General features: G+C 43.6%; 1 protein-coding gene across 1 annotated transcript in view; it reads right to left on the bottom strand.

Moving 5' to 3' along the window:
- sema3e (sema domain, immunoglobulin domain (Ig), short basic domain, secreted, (semaphorin) 3E) overlaps positions 1-10,000 on the bottom strand; it is a 22,538-nt gene that overhangs the window by 5,197 nt on the left and 7,341 nt on the right. The window contains exons 4-13 of the mRNA XM_030790478.1: positions 9,577-9,673; positions 8,703-8,819; positions 5,277-5,419; positions 4,594-4,708; positions 4,054-4,123; positions 3,686-3,830; positions 1,337-1,559; positions 997-1,088; positions 851-892; positions 282-448 (exon numbers count right to left, since the gene is read on the bottom strand). Of these exons, the coding sequence (XP_030646338.1) occupies positions 282-448; positions 851-892; positions 997-1,088; positions 1,337-1,559; positions 3,686-3,830; positions 4,054-4,123; positions 4,594-4,708; positions 5,277-5,419; positions 8,703-8,819; positions 9,577-9,673 (1,211 nt within the window). The remainder of the gene's footprint in view (positions 1-281; positions 449-850; positions 893-996; positions 1,089-1,336; positions 1,560-3,685; positions 3,831-4,053; positions 4,124-4,593; positions 4,709-5,276; positions 5,420-8,702; positions 8,820-9,576; positions 9,674-10,000) is intronic.

Here is a 10,000-nt window from a genome sequence, read left to right as displayed (position 1 = left end):
GTGTGTGTGTGCGTGCATGCGTGTGTGTGTGTGTGTGCGTGTGTGTGTGCGCGTGTGCGCACGTGTGTGCGCACGTGTGTGCGTGCGTGCGTGCATATGTGTGTGTGTGTGTGTGTGTGTGTGTGTGTGTGTGCGTGTGTGCGTGTGTGTGTATGTGTATGTGCATGCGTGTGTGTGTGTGCGTGTGTGTGCGTGTGTGTGTGTGTGTGCGTGTGTGTGTGTGTGTGTGTGTGTGTGTATGTGTGTGTGCGTGCGTGCGTGTGTGTGTGTTGGTACGGTACCTCTTGGTGTACAGTCCCGCGGGGTCGTATCGTGAACAGGTGTGTCCGTCCCACGCGCAGTAAGGATCTCTGGCTAAACAGCAGTCTGCACACGCAGAGCCGTACAGGTCACACTGCTGCACCCGCACCTGGGCCACACCCACCTCCGACCCCACATACAGCTGTTGCTATGGTGACACACAAACACAGTGGAGAGCTGCACCCTAAACTGAGTTTGCTTTATATTTATCATTGTTAAAGGCCTGGACATACTAGGCATGTCATCAGCTTAGAACTGCAGGACTGGTTGAGTACGAACATACTGTCCAGACAGTAGTAAAGAGAGAGAGAGACAAAGGCAGACAGGCAGACAGACAGAGGAAAAGGGTGTGTATGTGTTTGTCCTGAATAGTTTGGTTTAAACAGCTTCTTGAATAAATGTTTTGCTCAATACCACCATCTAGTGGAGAAAATGTCACATTCAACATCTGCTACATGCGAAATAAACAAACAGGCTTTGGAGAAACAAACACACAAAGAGAGAAAGAGAGAGAGAGAGAGAGAGAGAGAGAGAGAGAGAGAGAATTTACCCTTTTCGATGAGATGAGTATCTCTGTGATTGGTACAGAAACCTTGATTGAAAGAGAGATAAAAAGAACAACAACAAAAAAAACATGAACGTTGACTGAATTGACCTGTTATAAATGAGTAATTAAACTGTAATATCATGACATACGTGAAAGACTTGCAGCTCCTCCAGAAGCACTTCCTCCACACTGCCTGCCTCTTTATTATAGATGGTGATTACTTTGAGCACCACCGAGTCGCCTACAGGGAGAGAGAGAGAAAGTCAGTCTTGTTCAGTCTGAGTTAACTTATCTAAACAAACTATCAGTGGTCAAGTATAGATTATTTCTTAAAAACAAAAAGCCATCTTTAGATTGTCACATTTAACATAAATGTAAATGAATTCATATTTTTTTTAAAATGTGAATTTGCTAAAGGGTTAGCCGCGGCGGCGGTGAATGTGTTGTGCTAGCTTGTTTTGGTTGGGCGTTCTCCCAGCCGGTTCTGACCCGTGCCAATGTAGAGGACGTTGTAGTGTCCATCCTCTGCCTCCACCCTGTCCACAGCCAGCTGTGTCAGTCTCCTCTCCCCGGCCGTGTGCAGGAGAACCGGCTGTTTGTGCAGCGGGTGGACCGGCCGGAACAGGAGTGGGTGAGAACGAACAAACCGCAGAACTTCATCTGGAAAGTCTTTAGAACTGGAAAAATGACCCCAGTTTACCTTACTGGCACACTGAGAGAGAGGGAGAGAGAGAGAGAGAGAGAGAGAGAGAGATGAAAAAAATATTTAGTTAGTTGAAAATGAAATGAACCATTTCACAGAGTGCAGGGAGATCTGGACAAGTGTGATTAAAAATGAAAGGATAAAATAAAGTTGAATAGAGAGGAAATAAAAAACAGGATGAAAAAGGATAAAATGTTTAAGGTAGGCACGCACACACACACACACACACACACATATACACACACTAAGTGCTAAATGAATACCCTTGGTGTCTGTGTGTCATTCTGAATTCTGTGCATGTAGTGGTGGTTAACCCTGCGGTAGTGTTTCTGAGTGAACATATCAAGGAAAAACACTGCTTTGAAAAGTGCAGTCTGAAAGCTCCTCAAATAATAGCGTGAAGAGAAAAGCAGTGCTTTACAAAAGCTTTTGAATCTTAAAAGCCGTCTTTTAAAGATCAACAGTCAATTAAAAGTCCTTTTGAAACCTGTCTGTGATTTACAAATATATACTTTTATAGTTTAATTACTAATGCAAGATTATTATACAGTTCAATGCTCAAACACACTAACTAGATGATCAAGGGTTCACAAACAGAAAATCCACACAAAAAGGTATGGTAGCCCTTCATTAATAATTACGATGCTGAATATCAGAGGAAACCATCCGGAATATTCCAGGTGAGAATAAAAAACAGCCATTTATAAGCATTAGTCGCTGTTTTGAGACCCATGTTGGAGTACAGGTCTAAAGTCTCTCTCCTTTAAAAGACTGTTCCTAAATTCCTCTCTCATTTCACAATGTGGATGGAGTTAGAATGACAGGCCAGAACAGGATGAAGTTAAACAATCCTGTTAAAAATAGACTCCATCTCCATCTCTCTCTCTCTCTCTCTCTCTCTCTCTCTCTCTCTCCCTCTCTCTCTCTTTCTCCCTCTCTCTCTCTCTCTCTCTCTCTGTCTCTCTCTCTCTCTCTCTGTCTCTCTCTCTCTCTCTCCGTCTCTCTCTCTCTCCGTCTCTCATTCCTCTCATTCATGTCCTGTCAGACCACGGAGGGACAGGAATAAGAGAGGGTTGTTCAGTAGAACTGAGTGCGGTCTGAAATCCACATGAGATAAATAACTAATATTACTGTCATCATCTCTGCTGTGTAATGAGAAATATTTGGAGTGCCTGGAAACCAGTCTGAGATGCTTTCATGTCAGAGATATAATGTGTCTTAACACTTGACCTCTGGACTCGTTCCAGCTCACCTACACTTCACCTACAGTTCACCTACAGTTCACCTACAGTTCACCTACAGTTCAGCTACACAGTGTTGAGGGGAGTTATCTGCTCTGTGAGTAGGACATGTTTTCATGGGGACAGTTCAGCCACAATTGCATCAACAACTTGTCTGTCTGTCAGTCAGTCAGTCAGTCAGTCTGCTCATCTGTTCTGACAGTACGTTTGAGAAAATGTCTTGTCTAATCCCAGGAGTGTAGGGCCCTCAACCCCTAAACTCAGACTGACAGTCACAGGACAGCCATCAGCTGATTTCAGAAAGAAGTGAGCAAACCATGGTCTTGCTCCTGGTCTCATGGAACAGAGGTGACGTCATATACTGACATTCAGATAAACGTCAATATCTGACGTGTTTCGCGTGGGAAAATGTCAGTATTTGACATGGCTACCAATTCATGATATGCCCACTAGATGTCGCTGCTTTCACCTTTCTGACTTACATTTTATCATGGTTTCATGAACGTCATTGCATTCAAAAATTCTTGGGTTCAGAATGATAATTGTTAACTTTTCACAAAATCATTTTAGTGGCATTTCACACAATTACAAATTAAATACGCCTTCTACATAAATTATAGACATTTTTCCAAATGTCAGTGTTTGATGTCTTCTCATTGGATGAGGTTGGTGTATGTGCCTGTGTGTGTGTGTGTGTGTGTGTGTGTGTGTGTGCCTGCGTGCATGCATGCGTGTGTGTGTGTGTGTGTGTGTGTGCTGCTTGTGTGTCTTTTCTTGTTGTTACTGCTGTGTGTGTGTGTGTGTGTGTGTGCATGTACTTGTGTGTTTGTGTATATGTCTGTGAGTACGTCTGTGTGTGCCCCTGCGTGTTTGTATGTGGAATAACAGACTCACCGATCCTGGCCTTGGATAAGGGACTTTCCCCTCATAAACACTCCAGTGATGATCTGAATGTTCTCGATGAGCAAACGGTCCGTTAAAAGCTGCTCTGATATCTTCCATTTTGTATAAACACACAGCATAGCCCTGAAACACAGCACTGAGAGAGAGAGAGAGAGAGAGAGAGAGGGGGAGATGTTTTAACTATGTGACAGGAGACAGGATGTGTGAACAGATGTTTAGAATGAAATTCAAGTTAATAAATGAGAGTGAGCTTATGTGTTGTAGTGTTTTGTCACTACTCAGGCCTTTGTCTGCATAGCACACACACACACAGACACACACACACACACGTGCGCCATCATCATCCTCAGTCCACATACCTGGTGCTGCTGAACAAACCAAAGATCTCTGGGTTCTTCTCGTCTCTCTTCTTCAGAACAAACACATCCTCTAAAATGCACACACACACACACACACACACACACACACACACACACAGCAGTAACAACAAGAAAGTTACCATTCATAACCGTGGCTTTTTGAAATAGCATGAAATCTTCAGAGAAGATCTGTGACACACAGCTCTGCATGTCGATAAAGTCCTTTATACTGAAGCACATCTTATAATACTGTTGAAAAATACAACACAGACAATATCTCTGTATTTTTACAGGTAGAAAAGCAGTTCTGCAGTTGGTTTTGCAGTGAAAATAACATCAGAAGCAAAATGTCTCTCAGTGTTTCACACGCTTCAGTTTTACCTCGGTGGTGGGCGAACAGAATTTACAGCTTAAAGTTAGAGATCAGTGAGTGTGTGAGTCAGTGCCGGATTCTTTATACAGTGTTAGATTTCTCCTGGGATCTAATGCTAGAGACATACAGATGGGTTATCTCTCTCTCTCTCTCTCTCTCTCTCTCACCTAACTCATCAAAATGAGTGTCGATTCCATTGGGTCCTGACACTGAACAAATCAGACGAGTCTTCAGAAATGAGCTCCATCTATTCACCAACATCCTTTGACCTCCCTGATCATTCTGAGAGAGAGAGAGAGAGAGAGAGAGAGAGAGAGAGGGAGAGAGAGAGAGAGAGAGAGGGAGAGAGAGAGAGGGAGAGAGAGAGGGAGAAGGAGAGAGAGAGAGGGAGAGAGAGAGAGAGAGAGAGGGAGAGAGAGAGAGAGAGAGAGGGAGAGGTAGATTGAGGGAGATAGAGAAATGTGTTATCTGCACATGAAATTGGTCAGTGATAAAATTCATTTTTAATGTTTAACCTTCAATATTTAATTTCATATTCAAGTCAACCAATCACCACTGGTCTCTTACCTCCAGAGCTGTAGGTCAATAGTCAAATGCTCTCTACACTAACGCACGGTAGTGATGCATGATTAAAAAAACACAGCATTGAACATATTAACCCACGGACGTGTCCTTCACTAATGCTGTAATTACAAATTGCCGTTTCTTTTTTATCCTGGGGCCTGTGATTGGTGGACCTGTAGATGGCGGCTGTGATTGGTGGAACTGTAGATGGCGGCTGTGATTGGTGGAACTGTGGATGGCGGCTATGATTGGTGGAACTGTAGATGGCGGTTGCGGTGGTACGTACCGCGCAGACCCGGCCGACGCGGGCGTGGACGGCTCTCCCCCCTCCGTCAGCGCTAATCACTCTCTCAGTGAAGAAGAAATACACCTTATCGTCCTCCGGATCATCGTTATCAGGGATCACGGCCGACCCCACAAACTTCGGCTCTGAAGGTAAAGAGAAGACAAAGGATAAAGGATCAGACACAGCGGAGAGGAGAAGAGAAGAGAAGAGAAGAGAAGAGAAGAGAAGAGAAGAGAAGAGAAGAGAAGAGAAGAGAAGAGAAGAGAGGAAAGGAGAGGAGAGGAGAGAAGAGAAGAGAAGAGAAGAGAAAAGAGGAGAAGAGAAGAAAAGAGAAGAGAAGAGAAGAGAAGAGAAGAGAAGAGAAGAGAAGAGAAGAGAAGAGAAGAGGTTTGAGATTTACATTGCCTTTAATACATCAATTTGGTTTTGTCCATATTAAGTGATGCCTCCCCCAAACCCCTCCCCTACAGAGAAAACCCCACTCCATCCTTCCCCTTGAAACCATACGCACAAGATGATACATTCTATTCTTCATAAGGACATACAAAGCTCTTCGTTAACAACAGAACACAACACATTTTCAACACACCATACATTCAGAAAAGACCTCAAATCATTAATGAGTTTAAAATAAGCAAATTCCACTCTAAGCTGAGCTGCAACCAGACATGTGAAAAGAAGAGAAGAGAAGAGAGGAGAGGGGAGAAGAGAGGAGAAGAGAAGAGAAGAGAGGGGAGAAGAGAGGAGAAGAGAAGAGAAGAGAGGAGAAGAGAAGAGAGGAGAAGAGAAGAGAGGAGAAGAGAAGAGAAGAGAGGAGAGGGGAGAAGAGAAGAGAGGAGAAGAGAGGAGAAGAGAAGAGAGGAGAAGAGAGGAGAAGAGAGGAGAAGAGAAGAGAGGAGAAGAGAGGAGTGGAAGAAAGACGGGGGTTGGACAGTGGGCACCGAGGGCTGAGTCACCAGAGAATGATTTAATGTTATAATTTAAAGGTTAAATGAATTTTTATCTTTTGTGTTGACATGGTCCAAATGGGCTTTAGCTGTGAAGTAGAGTCATTAATTCACAGTGAGCAGAGAGTCTTCACTGTGGCCCTGCAACACTCTGAACTCCAATGAGACTTTTCACACATCATTACTGCAGTACATTTGGAGTGGTTAACACCTTTTAAAGTATTTTAACACACACACACACACACACATGCACGGACACACACACACACACACACACATACAAGCAGGCACACACACGCACATGTGCTGTGCAAAAATTTGACGGGACAGAGATGGATGAGATGTCTCTGTGATTAATGGGGTTCATCTGAACCAGTCACTTACAATACTACACAAACACACACACACACGCACATACAGACACACACACACACACACACATACATACTCACTCACACACACACTCACACATACACACGCACATACACACACACATACAGACACACACACACACACACACATACATACTCACTCACACACACACTCACACACACACACGCACATACAGACACACACACACACACACACACATACTCACTCACACACACACACACACACACACATACTCACTCACACACACACACGCACATACAGACACACACACACACACAGACACAGACACACACACACACACACACACACACACTCACTCACACACACACACACACATACACACACACACACACACACGCACACTCACACACACACACTCACACACACACACACACATACATACACACACAAGCATATCAGCACACCCATAAGCACACGAACAAAAACACAATGTAGTGTAATTTTCATGGTCTGGCGGAATCAGTGGTAAAGGTATTAGACAGTGAGGTGTGTGCGTGTGTGTGTGTGTGTGTGCGTGTGTGTGTATGTGTGTGTGTGTGTTATGACAGACAGGCCGGAGGAGATGACATATGGAGCAGGAAAGCGCTGAACTCCTTCACAGCAGGACTGCCATGCATCAGTCTCAGACTCCCTGTCAGCGTTTAACACTGATGGATGACTGAGATGGCTCATGCACTGTGTGCTCTCTCTCTCTCTCTCTCTCTCTCTCTCTCTCGCTCTCTGTCTGTCTGTCTGTCTCTCTCTCTCTGTCTCTCCTCCTGTCTCTCTGTCTCTCCCTCTCTCAATTCAGTTCAATCCAAAGTGCTTTATTGGCATGACAAATAAGGCATTTGTATTGCCAAAGCAGTCATACAAAGGATAAGGAATACAAGGAACAAATCATCTAAATCTAAATCTAATCTAAGTTTAAATCTCTCTCTCTCTCTGTCTCTCCCTCGCTCTCTCTGTCTCTCTCTCTTTCTCTCTCTGTCTCTCCCCCTCTCTCTCTCTCTGTGTCCCCCTCTCTCTCTCTGTCTCTCTCCCTCTCTCTCTGTCTCTCTCTCTCTGTCTCTCTCTGTGTCCCCCTCTCTCTCTCTGACTCTCTCCCTCTCTCTCTGTCTCTCCCTCTCTGTCTCTCTCTCTTTCTTTCTTTCCTTTGTGTGTGTGTGTGTGTGTGTTTGTGCAGTGTCTGAGGTTTCTGAAGGCAGTGAGACCCATGGAAAACCATGCGACTTGTCAGACTTTGTCACACTTTTAGCACATTCCGCTGTGGCTTGACCACATGTGCTGAGTAATAATAATAATAAAAAAGTAGAACATGCTGGTAAGGTTAGCCAGCCTCATAACACTATGAGTGAGATGACAACCAAACGTGGGCTTGGCTTCTGGAGCTGAGTTTGACCAGATCTGGTTGGTGCTGTGGTTTCAGGCAGTCTGACTCAGTGTGTGTGTGGTGGAGAGCAGTGGTGGAGGATGTTTATCCTCACGCCGTGGCAGTGTGAGGTGGACAAAGGAAAAGGAAAAGGAACTCATTCTTCTTGGGTTCGGGAGATTTGTTTTCTATAGTCGCTGTCTAAAGTGGTCTCATCATCCTTCAGCTCGCCAGTTACCTCATGATAATCATGTCTTTGGCTCTGGTGTCATGTAGCTGCCTTGTGATGTCATAATGAGAATACTATTTGATATCCATTTTCCTGCGTGTTTAAGTCATATTAAAAACACTGTTAGATGTAAATGTATTTGTAGTGTGAGGTCACATTAATAATGTGGTTATATGCGAATGTATCTGCATTGCAGGGTCATATTAAAATCAGACATTTGTATATGCCTGTGTTGTGAGGTCACACTGACGAGTGATACTAGTGTATTTATCTGCATTGTGTGGTCTTATTAATATTGATGTTACATATGAATGAATCTGCACTGTGTGGTCTTATTAATATCGATGTTACATATGAATGAATCTGCACTGTGTGGTCTTATTAATATTGATGTTACATATGACTGAATGTGTATTGTGTGGTCTTATTAATATTGATGATACATATGAGTGAATGTGCATTGTGAGGTCACAGAAGTGTCTCACCATTCAGTTGCTGTTTGTCATCTCCCTCTGTTCTTGTGTAGCTGTGGTCGCCTAGGCGACAGAGCGCTGCATCATTCTCCCAGTAATCAGTATAAAGGCCCACATATAGCTCTCTCCCTGTCAATCAAACAACACAGCAGCACAGTCAGCGTTCCTCTCAGTAAAAACACGAATAGACACAAATTACTCCTTTTGTTTTTTTTTTGTTTTTTTTGTTTTTTTTTTGTTTTGTTTTGTTTTGTTTTGTTTTCCCTTCTTTTTTCCATTCTAGTCAGTTTTTTTCTAAACAAAACAAGGAAAGAAGGAACTTGAATTCCAGTAACATCTGTTAGTGATGACCAACTCTGCAATTCATCAACTCGAAATGTCTTTGGGCCATTCTAACACATTCCACAAGATGGCACTGACGTGAATGATAAAAAAAAAAGAAAAAAAAAAAAAGAAAAAACAAGCTCTCTGATTGATTTGAGAGAGTATAAATTATCCAATCACAGAACAGCAGGAGTGATTCTATGTGAAAGAGCATTTACATTTTTAGTGTCATGACTTGTAAAGATCCACTGATTTCACTTCCAGTGAGAGGTTAGATTAATGGCCTATTCAATTCTGCGCGTGTCTGCACTGCAGCGGTCCGGAGGTAATCCCTCTCTCGTCTCTCTCCATCCCTCACTCCTAATCTTTCATATGTGGATGGATGAGCAGATGGCTTGGAACTGAAGAGATGTACTTAAGTCAATCATGTGGAGATGTGAGAAATGACGGCATTTGTTTTTTCATCAAGACTGTTTTAGACTGCAAAGACTGCAAAGGTATCGAATAAGACAGAGAGAGAGAGAGAGAGAGAGAGAGAGAGGGAGAGAGAGTCAGTCCTTACTGGATATTGTGGAGGTTGTTGGACTGCTTGGATGGAACGGGCTTCTTCCTCTCCCACTGAGTAAGTGGTCTGCCTCCAATCTAAACACTTTGTCTCCCTGAAAACACACACACACGCGTGCGCACACACACACACACACACACACACACACACACACACACACACACACACACACACACGCAGAGTTCTTAGTTTTTTCTTTTTACTATGTGGTGTGATGATGATTGCCCTGCCTGGGGCTCTTCCTGTGACATCTCTCTCTGCTGTGTTTGTATCTGCAGGAGAGATGAGTGATTCATCAGAGAGAGAGCCAACCACCTTAATGAACCTCATCACACTGGCTAAAGCATCCACACAGTCAATATCACATTACATTACACAACCTGTCCATCACACACACACACACACACACACACACGCCCGT

This window comes from Chanos chanos, chromosome 13 (genome assembly GCF_902362185.1).
Source record: "Chanos chanos chromosome 13, fChaCha1.1, whole genome shotgun sequence".
NCBI classification, from domain to species: Eukaryota; Metazoa; Chordata; class Actinopteri; order Gonorynchiformes; family Chanidae; genus Chanos; species Chanos chanos.
Note: the sequence above shows the minus strand (reverse complement) of the source record. Positions and strands in the feature narration are given on the sequence as shown.